This window comes from Amborella trichopoda, chromosome 11 (genome assembly GCF_054954075.1).
Source record: "Amborella trichopoda isolate Santa Cruz 75 chromosome 11, AtrichopodaSantaCruz75HAP2 v2.0, whole genome shotgun sequence".
NCBI classification, from domain to species: Eukaryota; Viridiplantae; Streptophyta; class Magnoliopsida; order Amborellales; family Amborellaceae; genus Amborella; species Amborella trichopoda.
Genome location: NC_142346.1, coordinates 36,848,090 through 36,866,578, shown reverse-complemented (window position 1 = coordinate 36,866,578; position 18,489 = coordinate 36,848,090). Strand labels below are relative to the sequence as shown.

Below are 18,489 nucleotides of genomic sequence, written 5' to 3'. Positions count from 1 at the left end.
AAACAAAATCAAAAGGCGGAAAAAAAAAAAAAAAACAGCGGAATTCGGTTCCGCAGACATCTCACTGTTCATATCAAATTTCTTGCTGTAATTGACTAGATTACTTAAAATTGAAAATTTTAAATCATACTAGACACAATAAAGATTAAAAACCCTAATTATTGAACTCATTTTGTTCAAAATATGCCATGAAATAAATCAAATGGCGGAAAAAAAAAAAACCCAAAGTTCTTACCTGTTTTTGTGAACCGAAGCCTTCAATCTCCAAAAAACTCAGTTTTTCTCAACGATTATCACAAATTAGTAACAAAAGGTTTTGATTGACAGCTTTAAGATCAAAATGCCTACAAATTTTGAAAGATTCATGCCCTATTTGGCATGAAATTTCAGAAAAGGCGAAAACCCTAAACTCCGAAATTTTTGTGATCCAAAAACAACCAATTTTTCCACCATTTAATTCTTGAAAAAGCTGAATAAAGCTGTTTACAGCCTGCAAATCAGATCATATGCCAAAAAAAACAAAAAAAATGATCAAAAAATGACAAATTTGAAAGAATCCGTGAAGAACACTGTGCAACCCGTGTTCTTCACGGACTCGCCGATTCCGCACAGTGAATCGGCGAGTCACTGTGCGGAATCGTCCGGTTCTCTCTAGAACCGGACGATTCCCGATTCTTGAAATGATCTGGTCCATTTTCGTAAAATCCGAGTCGAACCGGGTCGACTCGGCGATTTTTTAAACGCTGTTTGAAACAATTGGAAAAGAGTGTTCTGTGGCCCCAGATTGCGAGTGCAGCAAATACCATTATCTAGTGGCTTTTGTCAACTATCTTATTAATCACGCCTTTACTTTTTTCTTCTCTTTTTTTTAAGTATGGGTGCAGTTCGCATACGGATGCATCCGTAGCTCTAGAGGTAAGGTGCACTTTCAAATTTTACCATGGTATATAATTTTTATGTAAAAAGTTCTTAAGATTATCTTAAAATCTACTTTTATATTTAATTATTAAATTTTAAATTTCAAAAATGGTTAAAATCAAATAGATCTATAAACATATGAAAATCTTGAAAATGGACGGTATAGATAATAGGTTGTAAAATGCACTATTTTTTAGACTTAAATCTTTTTATTTTTCATGGTTATACATCTCGATGTCGAGATAATCAAACAAAGGGTTTTTCAACATTAAAACTACTTTTTCCGATTGATTTTTGACGTGCATCTGTAGTTCTACATTATAAGGTTGCAGCCTCATACAAACTTTTTCCTTTAAGTAATAGTTTAGGATGTGTTTTTATCGGAATACCAGACCAGTGATGGATGGGATGTTTTTGTTTTTACCAGAACTTTGTATTGAAACTCCTTTTGTGTCTTTATGCTTCTATTTTATTGAAGTTAGAAACACTGGTTTTTAGGGAGATTTATCAAAACACGACTAAAAATGAAATACTTAACTATTCATAATAGGTGTGATTTTAGAAATTTCAAAACCCATATCATGTGTCATTTGATGGGCTATTTGAAATTTGATTTAAAGAATGATGGGCTATTTAAAATTAAATTAATGATTTTTTTGTGAGATGTTGAATAGTTCAACTTTTAGTTGGGAATAGATAAATTCCCTGAAAATAAAACTACCTCAAAATGAACATCGGTTTAGTTGGATTTCTCTTTATTTATATTTTCATCCGATTTGATAAGTTTGTAAAGTTTGCTCTAATCTATTGTCAAACTTTTTTTTGCCACAAAAGTATTATGGTATTCATTTCAAATAAATTATTTGTAGATAACCATTTCCAGTCCATAATTATTTGCAGATAACTATCTTAAAGATTTTATTTGTAGATAAATACATTGATATATAATTTATATTAAATAAACTTGACCTCTTAAAAACTTTATTGGTAGATAAATAGATTGACATGTAATTTAGATTAAATAAACTTGATAATCTTGGATATCAAAATGCCATACAGGAGACCGGGCCTATCTTCTAAAATATCTCGGTTCGAAGGTGTAAGTTCTTGTTAATCTAATCACCAGTTGCCGTCAAGAATCTTCATAAGCTCATCAAAATCAATATTCATCCAAACTATCTTGCAATAATCTCCATACGCTCTTCAAAATTAATAGCATAGTCCTTATTCAGAGTATCAAATATATATCCAGTGTCTGTTCCTCAAAAGAGCAATAGCTTGATGTCATCTCTGATTTGCCTTTTTCGTAGTCAGTATTCCAAAGAGTGAAGGAATACAATGACCACAGTGATTCGACTTTTGAATTTGAGTAAAAATATGATTCTTCACATTCTCCTTTACCCCAAGATAGTTTGAATTTAAGTAAACATATGATTCTTCTCCTTCTCCTTTACCCCAATATGTATTCGTTAAGCTAAATAAAAGTAAACATACGAAAGCGTTAGGAACAATGACATTAATGTTTTAAGTATTGTTCTCCTTAGTTAAATTGGTTTAATTGTCCTAATTGAGATTCTTGTCCTCAATTAAATTGGTTTAATTGTTTTAATTGGCATTCTTGAAATGACGTGGTTAGCATGCCCGCACATGTAGAAATACGGGCTTGGCAATAAATATATCTTTTTAAATATAATTTGATCCTAATTTTTAGAGAATATATAATTTTTAATAGGGAAATCATGAATATGAAAAAATAAATAAATTTTAAAAACTAGAAATACTAATTATATTAAGAAAACATTTGGACCCTTAATTACAATTGTTTTTAGATGGACCACCTATTTGCATCCATATTTAAGATGGATGCTTTACATATTTGGACTGCATATTGTACAATATGCAGTCTAGCCCGCATGAAACAATTGTACTTCTTCATACTCTATTAGTGGGGATACTTTTTCTTTTCAAAACTTTTTGTAGAAGCCCAACAAACAATTGTTCTTCTTGATACTCTATTAGTGGGGATACTTTTTCTTTTTGACAAAGTTTTTATTTTTTTTTTGACAAAGTAGTGGGGATACTTGTTCTATTCAAAACTTTCTTTAGAAGCCCAACCAAACAATTATAATAATAATATTGTGTTGTTTTTTTTAAGATAATAATAATATTCAAAAGCAATAACCTAATGGATGTTTTAAAAATAGGTTGCAGATTTAAAAAAAACAAAAAAACTCTCATTTTGGAAAGCAATAAAAAATGATATAAAATAAACAAGAGTAGACAAAAACAGAAGGGAAAAGGGCAATATCCATTCACATGAACAAACTAAATCCTAATAAAACAATTTAATATTGGCTTTACTTCTATCAAATAGTAATACAATATGCACCATACTAATATACCGAATAGTAATACATAGTACCATAATACATTATGTAACATATATAATGCACTGTTGGATTTTTTTTTGAAGCTAGTTTATCATTCACTTCCCCTTATTGTAGATGATAAATAAAAAATTAAAGCTATAAATACTCACTTTCTTCTCATGCCACCCACCACTAATCATTTGTTGCTCTTAAATGTCCACCTTCTTCTCATGGCACCCACCACTAACCATTTGTTGCTCTCCAATCTCATGAAAATCCAACCATTTATTCCTCTGCAATGTCCATCCAAGATGAAAATCCCAGAAAGAAGCGTCTCGTTCGACAAACACTATTATATAACCCAAAATCATTACTAATAATCAAAATTCCAAAAAAAAATATAATACATGTATCATAACATTATGGTATTATTATACACTACTATTTAGGTAGCTCTATATTATTTGGTTTGTAGATGTAGGAACATGACTGAAACTCATGTGCATTGCAATTCCATAAAAATTAAGCTTCGCATGAGAAATGGAGTGAGCAAGTAGACTTAAGAAATGTAATGGACAATTCTAACTATCCTGGAGAGTGAGCAAGTAGGCTTAAGAAATGCAATGGATAGTTCTAACTATCCCGGACTATTAAATACTCTCTCTTCCTGGATATAAAAGAAGTAATTTGATAGTATGAGTTCCCCATAAAGAGTCCAAGTGAAAGCCACCTATAAAATCATAAAAGCATGACAAAAAATACTAATAAATAACACAAATCATATGAAATGTCATTCTTTCTCCATATTGGACTTAAACCGAACTTATATTTTAGGAAAGGTCTTATTCCGTAGGACAAACTCGAAAACTGATTGAAAGTTGAGGAGGTCAGAGGTTCAATTCAGCTAACAAATTTCATCTTCGCTTTGCACATTTTTCACTTCTTTTTATACTTCTGATAAACAAAGAGAAGGGGGGGAGAGAGAGTTTGTATTCTAAAAGATCAATAGTTAGTTTCAATGTACTAAGAAACCAGACAACTATGACAATTCCAACTTATAAGCAAGAAAGAGGTAGCATAAACGATCTTTTATTGCCAATTGGTGTGTGCATGTGTAGAGGTAGCGTTAAAAACATGATTTTTAATGCTAATTTAAAAACATGATTTTTAATGCTAATTGGTATGTGTGTGGTGATTTGAGTTTATAAATTATCTTGATGTGTACATATAAATACATGCAAAAAAGTGCACTCAACATGACAAATAAATATAGATAGAAGACAATGAGTGATTGAATTCATGATATGTTAGATTAATCTTTTAGAAAAAGCTCGTTCTCCTAAGGTCATCAAAATAAAGCTAAAATTAAAAGATTATGAATTTGTAAAGTTGAAAACTATGTCTATATACTTACGTAAAAGCAAAAAGGACCAAAATATCTAACTATAATGAAATATTGTATTATAAAACCTAACAAATAAGTCATCAATGATAAATGGTTAGCTATAATCTATGCGAAACAATTATGATGAGAACAATGAAAGTTGTGTTTGAATTAATATACATATTCAGTCTCCTCCAATACCTTAACATATTTTCTCCATGGATGAAAAACGCTGCTAATGAAAGTTCTCCCAACTTCAATTTTTTTAATTTCGTGCCAAAATTTTTTAGTTTGCTCTAAGTTATGTGAAGAGACTTTTGGAAGGCTGTTTTAACAAGAAAAAAAAGATTAGCTTAGTAGAAGCACGTTATTCATAATTCTTATCATATTGAAAACATGTGATTCCAATCAAGTTATTTTAAATTGTCTTGATGGCAGGAGTTAAAAAACACACAAAATGCATGACTAGTTACGAGAGGGTGTATACTATGGAAAACTATAGTTACTTCTTCATAAACCCAAGGTTTCAAAATATATCTTCTAATCCCCTTTCACTATAAACTTAAACAAATGTGAGAAAGATATACTCTTTTTAAACCCAATCGTTTCTCTCTCTTCACTTATATACCTCAAACTTCTCTCTTTTTTTCTCTTCTCGCGTCTCTCACTCTCTCTCCTCCCGTATTTCTCCAAACACCTCACTCTCCTCCCGAAAACCTCTCACCTATGTGAAATCCAACCCAATCCTTTCTTTCCCTTCACTTATATACCACATACTTCTCTCTTTCTCTCTCTTCCTACATCTCTCACTCTCTCTGGAAATGTGAAGAGAGTGAGAGGAGAGAGAGCGAGGGGAGAGGGATGGGAAAGATTGAGAGAGAGACGAGGGATGCAGGGAGAGAGAAATTTGAGAAAATGACTTTTAGAAAAGGCATCTCTTTTTAGATTTGTTTGGCCTAAAAAACAATATTTAAATTAGCTTAGTGGGCTAGAAGAAATAAAATCTGCCCCAAGATATCTTTTAAAACCTTGAGTTATTGTGAAATGAAACCTAAAATTAGAGAGTATGGAGATATTTTTTTTAGATTCTATAATACAAAATCATATACGAAATTAGAAAATAAAAAAACTCATCAATTTGCATTGCAATAAAAGTATCATAAATGACAAAACTGCATATTCAATCACATACCATCCTCAATTATCACAAAAGTTTAAAATCCATCGAAGTTTTGATTCCCACCTTTTTTGTCATATCCATACAAACTGCTGCTTGAAGCATAAAACAATGTGCTCATGTTTAATTGCATGATGTTAACAGTGGCCAATTAAGATATGTGGCACGTTATTTGTGCATTAATGTTGCATGCTGTACTTCTGTAAAATATCACACGGTCTGATTTTTCTTTTTTTATAAATATTTTATTAAAGATGAAATCGTTGGTGATAGGCAACATGTGCATGGGCTGATTTTCATGTGAACATGAAATAGAAAAAGCTTGAATTTTTTTTCATTGGTGCTCTCTTATATGAAACACTTTTCAATGAGCAATTACTTGATTGAAGACACAATTATGGGGCTGCTCATAATTTTTCTAGGAGCGTAAAAAGGTTTGGGTCCACCTGGTTCTGATTTTGGATCGGACTGGACCTAGACTGCCCCGATGGGTCTAAGCCTCCCCTGCTAGGGTTCAACCCAAGGTGGGGTTTAGAGGACCCAGATATAGCTTGGGTGGTCATATTATATTGTAATAATTATATAATAATTTTATTATATTAATACTATAATATAGACTGGTATCTAAAAGATTAATTATATTTGATTGTATGCCATAAGATTGTATATCTTTGGTATACAAAGGTCACAATCATCCACAATCTGTGAGAAGCGAAATTAGGTGTCCAAAGTTGTACCACCGAATTTAATAAAGAAATTTCTTGAACTTTGTGTAGAGTTAATGGCACATCCCCGACCGTCAGAGGGCTATTGTAACTTTCTTATATCAAAGGTCATCATCATCATCAACAACAGCAACAGAGCCTTATCATAACTATTTGAGGTCGACTACATGAATCATGCTCCGTCATTTTACTCTATCAAGGTTAATACTCATTAAAACCATAATTTTTCATATATTTTCTCACTATTTCCATCCATATCCTTTTAAGACTTTCCCTTGCTTTTTTAGAGCTTACACTTGAACTAAATCACACCTCCTAACTAATGTTGTATTAGTTCTGTATTACACATGGTCAGCCCACCTAAGTCTACTTTCTTTCATTTTGTCAGTTATTGGAGCCACTCTTAAGTTCCCTCGATAATGTTCATTCTGATTTCTATCATTTATTGTCTTGCCACTCATCCATCTCAACATTTTCATCTCTACTACACTAATCCTGTGGGTATTTTGTTTCTTGACCGCTTAACATTATGTTCCATATTGCAAAATTAGTCTCACAACTATCCTATAAAACATCCCTTTCAGCTTCATTGGTATGTGGCCATCACATAAAAGTGATTGCACATCTCTACTTCGCACACCCAACTCTAATTCTATGTACGACATCTTTCTCAATCTCTCCATTTTCTTAGATTTTTTACCCAAAATATAAAAAATACTCTCTTTTAGATACTTCTTGGCCATCAATTTTAACATATTGGTCTCAATGTATCTTTTCACACCAGTTCAGAATTAATTGGTGTAAAAATATTCCCACACCAATATTTTTTTACGTGAAAATATATACTAGAAAATATTTTCACGCAAAACAAACGTGCCTTTAGTGGATGGGTAGAGCGTGGGGGGTGGGGGGGGGGGGGGGGGGGGTTTAAAGTTGGCTGGGGGATGGGGGTGGGGGAGGGGGGTGTTTAAAGTTGGTTGTTTTTATGACACACACTCTCTCTCTCATATAAAAAATACATCTGCATGTATTTGGCATGTCCTTATTATATGATACAAGATATCCTATCCAAGTTTCGTATGGTTTGGATAGGGTTCACGGTCCTATGCTTTTTTTTAATCAAAGAAGATCCTCGTCTTAACGGGATATTTTTGAGAGTGAGTTTATGTTGAATATATAGAATTTATATTTGATCTTGGAGAGGAGACATTCTAAGAGAGAGATAGAGAGTTTACATTTGATCTTAGAGAGGAGACATTCTAAGAGAGAGAGAGAAGAAGGTGGGGGAGGGAGAGTTTACATAGATTTAGAGAGAGAAACATTCATAGAGAAGACCTTTTTATCTTACTATAATAAGATCCGTCTATTCGAACATAATTTGTTGAATTTGTAACTATAAATTTTTAGATTTCAAAAATAGTTTAAATAAACAGATCTATAAACACATGAAAATCTTTTAAATAAACGATCTAGATAATGTGTAATAATATCATATTATTGTGAAAATTTATAATTAGAGATAAAAATAGATTTGTTGAGAGAGAGAGATCAGTTTGTCCATACAACAAATCTATTTATAAATTTTCAAACTTCAAAAATAGTTCAAATAAACAAATATATAAACAAATCAAAGTCTTGTAAATAGACGGTTTAGATAATGTATTACAAGATGTATTATTTTTAAGACTTGAAATCTCTTTTGTACTCCTATCTATACACCTCAATGTCAGATGATTAATAAGATGATTTCCTAACATCAAAAACCTTATTTGAAGGAAGTGCATCTTAATTCTAGATTTTAAGATATAACCGTATATAAACTTTCTCCTTTTTATAATTCGGTCCCAGTGAAGTGCACATGCTCTTAAAAATTTAGATCCAAAGACTAACCCATGCAATGTGGTATTTTAAACTCCTGTATTCACATGTCAACACCATGGAAGAGATACCTCACGAACTTGGCGAAAGGCATCCATCTTAAAGATGGATGCAAATAGGTGGTCCATTTAAAAATAATTGAAACTAATGATTCAAATATTTTTTTAATAGAATTATTATTTTTAATTTTAAAAAAATATTTATTTTTTCATATTCCATCATAGAGATTTCATGTCCTTAAAAATTAAGTCCAAATATCTATCTCAAAAATAGATTTTTAAAGAGGTAACTCATTTTTGTATGGGCCCATAGAAACCATGTCCAACAAAAACTGTGCCCACTCCACCTAAATTCTCTAGTTAAGACCCTTGTATGATTCTAGAATTGTTCAAAATGTATCCCTAGATGGAAAACAAAAGCGCACTAGTAAACACCATCAACTCATTCATACAAAAACTTCAACCCTTGTCATATCTGCTAATATAAATATATTATCCTCTTTTTTAAGGTATTTAAGTTGCAATCTTAAAATGTATAATTAAAATGCACCACAAAAAATCCATTGGAAAACGCTATTTTGATGTTGAAAAATCCTTGAATTGATCATTACGACATTGAGATATATGAATATGAAAAAAAGAATGTCTCGAGTCTCAAAGATAGTACATCTTCTGACATGTTATCTAGTTTGTCCATTTTCACGATTTTCAAGTGTTTATGGATCTACTTGATTTGAACTATTTTTGGAGTTTAAATTTCTATAATTAGAGATGAAAATGGATTCTCATACCATCCTAAGAATTGTCGATACCGAAATTATATCTGATGATAAAATTTAGAGGCATGCCATAATTTGATTGTTTTAGCTTTCAATCGTATGCCAACCACGCCCTATATGAAAAAGCGAACTCCTATTAAACACCAATGACTAATTTTAAGGGTACAACCTTAAAAAATAGAATTAAGTTACACCTTAAACATCCATCATAAAATATTGTTTTGATGTTGAAAAACCCTCTAATTGATCATCGCGGCATATGAATATGAAAGGTAAACAAGATTTCAAATCTAAAAATAGTTTATCTTGTGGCACATTATTTGGACTGTCCATTTTCAAGATTAGATTTTCAAACGTTGATAAATCTACTTGATTTGATCCATTATTGAAGTTTAATATTTTATAATCAAAGATGCAATCTACTATTTTATACAAGGCAGCACCCTTACTTGTACAAATATGATCATTACCATCTACTAGGCACGTCTCTCATATAAACCAAGTAGAATGAGGCAGAAATGCAACGATAGTTGGCATAACATGTTGCCACTTGATTTGGAAACACTCATGTAGCAGAAATTGAGATTATACTCAGTTGAAAGCTTTCATATATAAAGATTATTGAAAGTGCCCTATGGGAAGTCATGAAATGAAAATCAATCACTAGGGACAAGACCTTTTCACCTAAGAACTGATCCAAGAACTAGTAGAAATATATATCTGAAGCTGGGGTTAGCTTAGCTTTGAGCTTCGAAAAACCATAATTTATGATGGGCTTGGATAGGTTTTTCACTGCAGTATCCTGGGAATCTAAGCTCTCCAAGAATACCTTTGAACATAAGCTAATTGTCTCATGGAGAAAACAGCCTACTCATTTTCAGTCAAAATATAAATATTCGGTCCCACCGAGAAAACAGCCTTATCATTTTCAGCCAAAATATATATGTTTGGTAACGATACATGTGTGTAACGTAAGTGACAACAGTCATTTCCCCCACCATTATGAGCTGACAATATTGTCATTAGCAGCTCCCCTTTCGGTATCAGCCCCCATTTGCTGCCATCTAACCAGTTTCTACCTGGACCAAGTCTGAAACATCTGGTAAGGTTGGACCAGCGTCTGCTTTAACTTGGAAAAATAGTGGGCAACCGTAACTCCATCTGTACACATTAAACTTTCACCAATAGGGGCATATCATGTATATATGAAACAGTGTTTAAAAACTTGCAAGTCATTGTAAGGACTCCCCTAGTCACCTAAACAAAAACCCTGTCAGTTCCAGATGAACTCGACTGAGATGAAAAGAATATTCAAACGAATATTGATCGAGCCTTCCCTGGTCTCAAAGGAACCCATGAGTTTAGTCCGAGTCTTGGCAGGTCAGACTCTGGACTCTGAGCGAACTCAGGCCCACGCCTAACCGGTTCCATGTCTTCAAACACTACTGCGAATATTACACATAAATATTGATGCAATACACACCACAAGGACGCTGCAAATAAATATCAGACAAATACACCCAAGCTCATGGATGAGTTCTAACTTCTGGGGAACATGGAGAGGAAGATTTTCCGGGAACATCAATCATCAAGAGCCACTAAATACCTCAGAACATTGTCATGCCAAATGAAGACGCAATCATCATTGACATCAATTTCAGCTATATGGCATTGAGATATGGATATGCATATTTGTCTGTGTGGTTGTTACATCCTACATACATGCAATGGTCATTCAACATTTACCTAACTAATTTCAAACTTCTGATTTTTCCTAGACAATCTTTTTATGTTCAATTGATTATAAATATATTTTATACAAAATTATACAATTTGTTAGTTTATACTTTATATAAAATATATAATTTTAGGCTGCAGTTGGCATACGGATGCATTCGTAGCTGTAGAGGTAAGGTGCACCTTCAAATTTTATCATGGTATATAATTTTGATGTAAAATGTTGTTAGGATTATCTAAAAATCTATTTTTATATCTAATTATAAAATTTTAAATTTCAAAAATGGTTAAAATCAAGTAGATCTATAAACATATGAAATTCTTAAAAATGGACGTTATAGATAATATGTCGTAAAATGCACTATTTCTGAGACTTAAAATCTTTTTATTTTTCATGGTCATACATCTCGATGTCGAGATGATCAATCAAAGGGATTTTCAACATTAAAACTACCTTTACCGATGGATTTTTGAGGTGCATCTTTAGTTCTACATTACAAGGTTGCATCCTTATATAAACTTTTTCCATAATTTTATATATAAACCATTGCATCCAGGTTATCAAACACCCAATTCTATGCAACACCTGGTCCATTGGTTATCCAGCACGGATGAACAGTCATTGTATTATATATTTCAAAAGGCTCTCAAATTACAAGAAGGAATAAGTCATTTAGAAGCAGAAAAGTTATCCTCTAAATAATGTGGAGTAGCATATCAACTGCCAAACTGTGAATACGGTGACAGAATTCAAATGATCAACCCAATTTCCAAAGCACCTAATGGTTCCAAGAATACCAAAATGTATCAATAGAACAATACATAAATCTGCAGATCAAACCCCCGAAAAACCACCAACCAATGAATAGTGGGGGAGAATGCATAAAATACAGCAACTAGTGAAAGCACACAGTGGGGATTATCATGAAAAAGCTGAAAGGAATATATAAGTGCATATACATTGAAACCACAAATTTTGTGAACTTAAAACAAATCCAAAACAATACCACATTCATCCTAGCAAGGAACTGTGTCCCTCAGAAAGCGCTTCACATAAATAGTGTCAGTAACAACACTAGAAAATATGAGCTACCTATCCATGTGGCATTACAACTGTAAGAAACATCTGCAACACCCTTTAAGGCTTCTTGCTCTTTAGCGGTCCTCGAGGGATCTTGCTCAACACTTTGGCATCAAAAACAGCATACTGCTTCTTGATTTCAATCATTGCCTTCTCTGAGAAAGAGTCAACTTGGTCCTCGTATTTCTCGTACAGAACAGGGACCGTGTGTAGGACCACGAAAGCTGATTATGAGGCAGTAAGTGAGAATCCAACCCACAAAATATGAAGCACAAAAAATAGAACAAGAACCATAAAGAAAAGGGACAGTGTGAAGGACCACGAAAGCTGATTATGAGGCAGTAAGTTAGAATCCAACCCACAACATATGGAGCACAAAAATAGAACAAGAACCATAAGTAAAACGAAGAAAAACTAACTTATGTAGAAAAGTGTAAGGAAATTGCAGCAACTCCCCAAAATTGAAAGAACCCACAAGCCAGCTACCACCTGCAATTGAATAAAATTATAAATTATTCATTGGAGTGGTAAATGATTGGAATCATAAATATATTAATATAGCAAGAGAAATTCATCGAAGTACCCACATGAGATGAACAATTTAACATTTTACCAACATCTGTTTATTTAATTCCAAAATACCCATTAAAACACATGTTCTTGTGTTGAAATAGTTGCAAATGGGTAGAATGCTGAATAGTTTCTCTTATGGGTATTTTGATAATTTTCCCAAATTGTAATGGGGCTTCAAAACCTACAGTGAGAAACATCTTCAAATCACGGCCTGATGCAATATCACGCAGAACAGAGAAAGCTCGGTTAATTTCATATCGCAGAGAAAGTGCAATGTTGGTGGCAACATCCTCTGGAATTTTAACCTCAGGAATGTGAGGTGGCGACCTGGCCATAAAGAGAAATAGTGAAAACAGATAGCACTAGAACAAACACAATCAAGAAGTGAAAGATACTATAAATAACAAAAGGTTGTTAGCAGTAGTACTAGTAGGAGGATGAGGAGGAGGAGCAGTAGTAGCACTAGCACTACTACAAAAAAATTCAAAACAAGTAGATGAAGAAGAAGGAATAGCCTTTAGCCTTACTTGTTGATAAAAGCAGTTCCATTGGACCAGAGGAATAAGAGAGCAAGGGTGAGTATGAGGCAATGGCAAAGAAGTGTGACGAAGTGATACTCAAGACATTCAAAGAGAATCCAGATCAAGGTTGCCCCTCCAAGCACACTTGCTGAAATCTTCTTGTTTCTCCACAAAAACACATCAGCAGCTGTATTTACAAGTTACAAAAACAGCATAAAAATGCTTTCCACTAATCAAGAAAATGAATATAAAGATTCTTAAAGTTCTACACAATGAAAAATAAATGCATATTATTTTGCAAATTATTTAATAAGCAAAATAGAAAAATCAACATTAACATAATAGATTTCCAATATTAACAGTATATCGTTCAAGAAGTTATTCAGATGGTTAGCAAATTATAACTTACAACAGATTTCTAAAGGAAATCTGACAAATTGAAGACATAGTTCAAATGATCCCAGAAATAAATTACAAATTAAACATCTATCTAAGAGATTTCTAATATGAAGGGTCATCATCATCATCATAGCCTTTTCCCAATTAATTGGGATCGGCTATTTCCACTATGAAGAGTATATAATATAAAAAAAAGTAGGAAAATTAAACAAAGAAACCATTTACTTTTAGTACAAGGAGGTCATAGTCAATCTCGTACATCAGATTTCAAATCAGGTGGTTGTAAGAGTGACCATTTACTTTTGGTATAAGGAGGTCACAATCAATCTTGTACATCAGATTTCAGATCAGGTGGTTGTAAGCGTGTCATTGCCTAGAATTAAAGTTCAAAATTTTTTTTCTCAAACTTTGTGATATAACCCAAGCCATCCGATTATAAAGAAGGTAGGAAAATTATACAAAGAGACCATATACTTTTGGTATAAGGAGGTCACAAGACTCACAGTCACTCTTGTACATCAAATTTCAGTTCAGGTGGCGGCTGTAAGAGCATCATTGACTAGAATTAAAGTTCAAAAAAATTTCTCAAACTTTGTACCATACCCAAGCCATCCAATTACAAATTAGCGACTAGAAGTAATTGTGACCTCTTTGGAACAAAGATAAATGGTCTCATGGTATACAATCCCTAAAAAAAATTACTGAGAAGCAAGACATTTAGCAAATGATCAATTATAACCACTCTCTCAAAAAAAATTACCAAAAGTAAAAAAAAAAAAAAATCACAAGTAAAATAAAGGTCGATAATCGAAAAAATTAAAAAAATTGAAGAAGATGTCGCACATAAAATTAGAGCTAGGTGGGTAAAGTGGAGATGTGCAACTAGAATTTTATGTGATCGCTACATACCAATGAGGCTGCAGGGCAAGTTTTATAGGACAACTGTGAGACCAGCTTTGCTCTATTAGAGTGGAATGTTGGGTAGACAAAAAACAATATACCCATAAAAAAAGTATAGTGGAGATGAGGATGTTGAGATGGATGAGTGGCAAGACAAGAAGGGATAGAATTCAGAATGAATTCATTCAAAAAAATTTAAGTGTGGCACCAATAGGCAATAAGATGAGAGATAGTCAACTTAAGTGGGTTGGCCATGTGTGGCGCAGACCCAGTACAACACCTGTTAGGAGGTGTGAGTTAATTCAAGTGGAAGGATTGAAAAGGGCAAGGGGTAGGCCCAAAAAGACATGATTGGAGTAGTCTGAAAATATATGGGGACTAATGGCCTCACTGAAAGTATGGCCTTAAATTGAACAGAATGGCGAACCAAGATTCGTGTAGCTTACCCCAATTAATTGGGAAAAGGTTGTGATGATGATGATGATGTATAAGACATATAGAGATTTTAACAAACTATAAGTGCAAAATCAAGCTACTGTATTTTTAAGTAACAATAAAAAAGAATGAGAGGTTAACATTCATGGATCTACTAACAATCAAACAACAAGAGACCAATTTCAAGGCAAAAACAAGAAGAAAGAATCTCTGAATTAGAAAAGCTAGTGCCGTTTTAACTAAACATACAAAAGGAAATGATTGTTTCAAATATTTACATAACCGATTTCCAATACTAACAGTATATTGTATAAAAGTTCACCGGGATGGTTAGCAAATTATAAATTACAACAGATTTCCAAAGGAAATCAGACAAATTGAAAACATATAGTTCATATGATCCCACAAATAAATTACAAATTGAACACCTATCTAAGAGATTTCCAAATAAAGAGTACACAACATTAAAAAATTACTGAGAAGCATGACATTTAGCAAATGATCAATTACAACCGCTCTCTCAAAAAAATCAACAAAAGCAAAAGCAAATAACGAAAAAAAAAAAAAAAATTGTGCACGTAAAAGAAAACATATTGTACAGGACGTTGAAAATCGAACAAATGATAGGTGCAAAATTAAGCTACTGCATTCTCAAGTAAAAATAAAAAAGCATGAGAGGTTGATATGCATGGATCTACTAACGATCAAACAACAAGAGACCCAAGGTGAAAACAATAATAAAGAGTCTCTGAATTAGAAAAGCTAGTGTTGTTTTAAGTAAGGGAAAAGTTTATATAGATCTGAGGCTCTAAACAATCAAATTTGAGCCTACCTCAAAAATTTCATTAGAAGATGTTGTTTTGATTCCCAAATATCTTCAAATTCATCATCTCGACATCAAGATCCATGGACATGAGAAAAAAATGGATTGCCAGTTTTTAAAATAGTGTATTTTGTAACGCATTTTTGGACCGTCAATTTTCAAGATATCATAGATATGTCGATCTACACTATTGTTGAAGCTTTGAACTTCATAAATAGATATCAAAATATATTTTAAAGCTATTACAAAGATTTCCAATATTGAAACCACATTTCTTGACGCTATTTGGAGGTAGGCTCTAATTTGATTGTTTAGAGCCTAGGCTCTATACAAACCGTACCCATTAAGTAAACACACAAAAGGGAATGATGGTTCCACAAATTTAAAAACCCTAACTAAAAAACATATGAAGAGTAACAAAATCAATGCTGATTCAAATGCGCTCACAAAATAAACAATGATTTCACAAGCTCAAAGCCCCAATTTTTTATCCATTTAAAAAAATAGCCAAACCCCGACAGGCCGCTTCAAGATCTAGGCATGTGCATCTAATTTCAGCACAGTCTCCACATATTTCACAAATGAACTGTTCATTTCTCCAATATTATAAGAATCAAACAAGAAGTTAAGTCTCTCTCCTCGATTCAGCGCCAAAAAACAAGGATAGAAACAACTATCATGATAAACAAAAAAGCGAAGTAAAAATTTGAGTCACATACGCTTTCCTCCACCAAGGACCTTGTGCACAGGTTTCTGCCTTCCAAACAAGCGATTAATCTTCGAGGAAATGGAAGATTTCTCATCATCTGAATCCGAAGATGACGATGATCCATCATCATGATGAAATGTCTCAGTTATCTTGTCCATCACGGACTCCACCACCGAACCAGAGTCCTCCTTGTGCTCCGTCATGACTGCACCAAACCCCAAGGCCACTTCAGAACCAAAGCCTAACCGAATTTCACAAAAAAAACGTGCGAATAGTTAGAGAAACAGAGACATAATATAGAGGGAGAACGAAGATCTATACAGCGAGAGAGTTGATCGCAAACCACAGCGTCCAGTACACAACTGAGAGTACCTCAGAGAGTATAGAGAGAGAAAGTAGCATCTACAGGATCCAAACCAGACTTTCCAGAGAGAGAGAGAGTGTATCGAAGGAGAAAGGATCAAAATCAGAGTGTATTACCTTAGAGAGAAACTGATGAGAATACCTAAGAGAGAGAATCGCAAAAGAGCCTTGCGGAGAGTAGAGAGAGAACCAGAGCGCACAGGCTAAGAGAACCTTCCAGAGATTGTAGACGATGACCGGAATACAGGAAAGCAAGACAGAAGAACCCTAGATAAAAGAAGAGTACCTTAGAAAGAGAGGTGGGGATTTTCTAGAGAGAGAGGTGAGGAGTTTCTAGAGAGAGAGAGTACCTTAAAGAGAGAGCTTGAACAGAGAGAACCAGAGACGAGCGAAAATTGTGTAGCTTACGAAAAAGACGGCAAAACCCCGGCAAAACCCCCTTCTTCTTCCAGGTCTTGTGGCACAAAACCCAACTTAAAAGCAGGGTTCAGATCTCACTAAATAAACCCGAACCAAAATCGACCGTCCAATTATTCCGAGCCTCTAAGCGACTCAATCCGAGCCTCAGGTGCGGATTGCACGATGGCCAAAGCTTTGTTCTCTCCGAACCCAACGGCGTCAGAACTTCTGAACGCCGTCAACGGTCCGTTACTTTACACGTGTTCGGTATTTATTGGTGGACGAGATTCAGAATAATGGGGAGCCTAGGTCCGCGTGGTATCAACTGCTCGACCTAAATGAGAGGGTCGTTACCGACACGTGTCACGTCGTTCGGTGGTAGACGTACGAGCGTTGTTGACACGTGTGGAGCGATTCAATCGGCTATGTCCAAATGGGTCCCACATTCGTAATCGACCACAAGGAGTCCGCATCGTGGCGACACGTCGCCAAGTTTTCGTGCCAGAAAAAGACAGAAATACCCAAGGAAATGATCACAATGACTAAAATGCGTGACTAGAGTGGATGTGATCTTGATTTATTGGGGATGCGGTTTGTATCGAGCCTAGGTTGCCTATTTTCAAATAGTATCGGGAAATATGATTTTATTTTGGAAGATTTTTGTTATTACTTTAAAAAGTATTTTTATATTTATTTATAAAGTTTAAAGCTTCAAAAATAACATTAAATGGACATATTTATGAAAATTTAAAAACCTTAAACATTGACAGTTCAAAAATATATTACAAAATATATTATTACCAAAACTTGAAATTTTTTTTTTTTCATATATATGCATCTTGATGTCGAAATGATTAATTTGACGATATTTGGAGATCAAAACAACCTCTTTTGATGAAATTTTTGATGTAGATTCAAATATGATTGTTTAGATCCTCGGCTCTATATAAACTTTTCCCTTTGTGGTTGGCATAAAACTCCAAATTTTTTGAATTGTATAATATATACTTAGGGAAAAAGTTTATTGCATTCTAAAAATGTAGACCTAAGGATACACCTAAAAAATTAATAAGAAATTGTTTTTTTTTATATTGAAAAATCTTTTAAAAGATCATTTCGACATCGAGATGTATCAATATATATATATGATTTTGAGTCTCATAAATAGTGCTTCTTGCAACAAATTTTCTAGACCATCAATTATCAATATTTTCATATATTTATATATCTACTGATTTTATAATTTTTAAAATTTAAAATTTGATAATTAGAGATGAAAATAGACTACCAGATAATCTTAAAAAAATTACACCAAAATTA

At 33.4% G+C, this 18,489-nt stretch overlaps 1 protein-coding gene and 1 long non-coding RNA gene across 9 annotated transcripts; both read right to left on the bottom strand.

Annotated features, from left to right (window-relative positions):
- Nucleotides 1-1,875: 1,875 nt before the first annotated feature.
- On the bottom strand, nucleotides 1,876-4,997 carry LOC148779885 (uncharacterized). The gene is made up of 3 exons (XR_016044562.1): nucleotides 4,873-4,997; nucleotides 3,458-3,636; nucleotides 1,876-2,392 (listed from the first exon to the last, which is right to left on the bottom strand). It is a non-coding gene; the product is annotated as an uncharacterized LOC148779885 (long non-coding RNA).
- A 6,866-nt stretch (nucleotides 4,998-11,863) lies between these two features.
- On the bottom strand, nucleotides 11,864-17,176 carry LOC18436770 (reticulon-like protein B1). 8 transcript variants are annotated; one of them, XM_088852072.1, is made up of 7 exons: nucleotides 17,121-17,176; nucleotides 16,729-17,037; nucleotides 16,418-16,612; nucleotides 13,148-13,328; nucleotides 12,806-12,947; nucleotides 12,467-12,536; nucleotides 11,864-12,271 (listed from the first exon to the last, which is right to left on the bottom strand). In XM_088852072.1, the coding sequence occupies exons 3-7, from the start codon at nucleotides 16,608-16,610 to the stop codon at nucleotides 12,105-12,107; spliced, it is 753 nt and encodes a 250-aa protein (XP_088708198.1). In that variant the 5' UTR covers nucleotides 16,611-16,612; nucleotides 16,729-17,037; nucleotides 17,121-17,176; the 3' UTR covers nucleotides 11,864-12,104. The 8 variants fall into 8 exon arrangements, with proteins under 8 accessions (XP_088708198.1, XP_088708197.1, XP_011624347.1 ...); XM_088852071.1 differs by having other exon boundaries at nucleotides 16,418-16,648; nucleotides 16,888-17,037; XM_011626045.3 differs by having other exon boundaries at nucleotides 16,888-17,037.
- Between the last annotated feature and the right edge of the window lie 1,313 nt (nucleotides 17,177-18,489).

Excerpts from the sequence above, each read along its gene's own strand:
- LOC18436770 (XM_088852072.1), bottom strand. The coding sequence starts at position 16,610 with ATGACGGAGCACAAGGAGGACTCTGGTTCGGTGGTGGAGTCCGTGATG. Across the intron at positions 13,329-16,417 it reads GGTCCTTGGTGGAGGAAAGC|CTGCTGATGTGTTTTTGTGG; the intron begins GTATGTGACTCA and ends TTGTAAATACAG. Across the intron at positions 12,272-12,466 it reads CCTTACACTTTTCTACATAA|CTTTCGTGGTCCTACACACG; the intron begins GTTAGTTTTTCT and ends CCTCATAATCAG.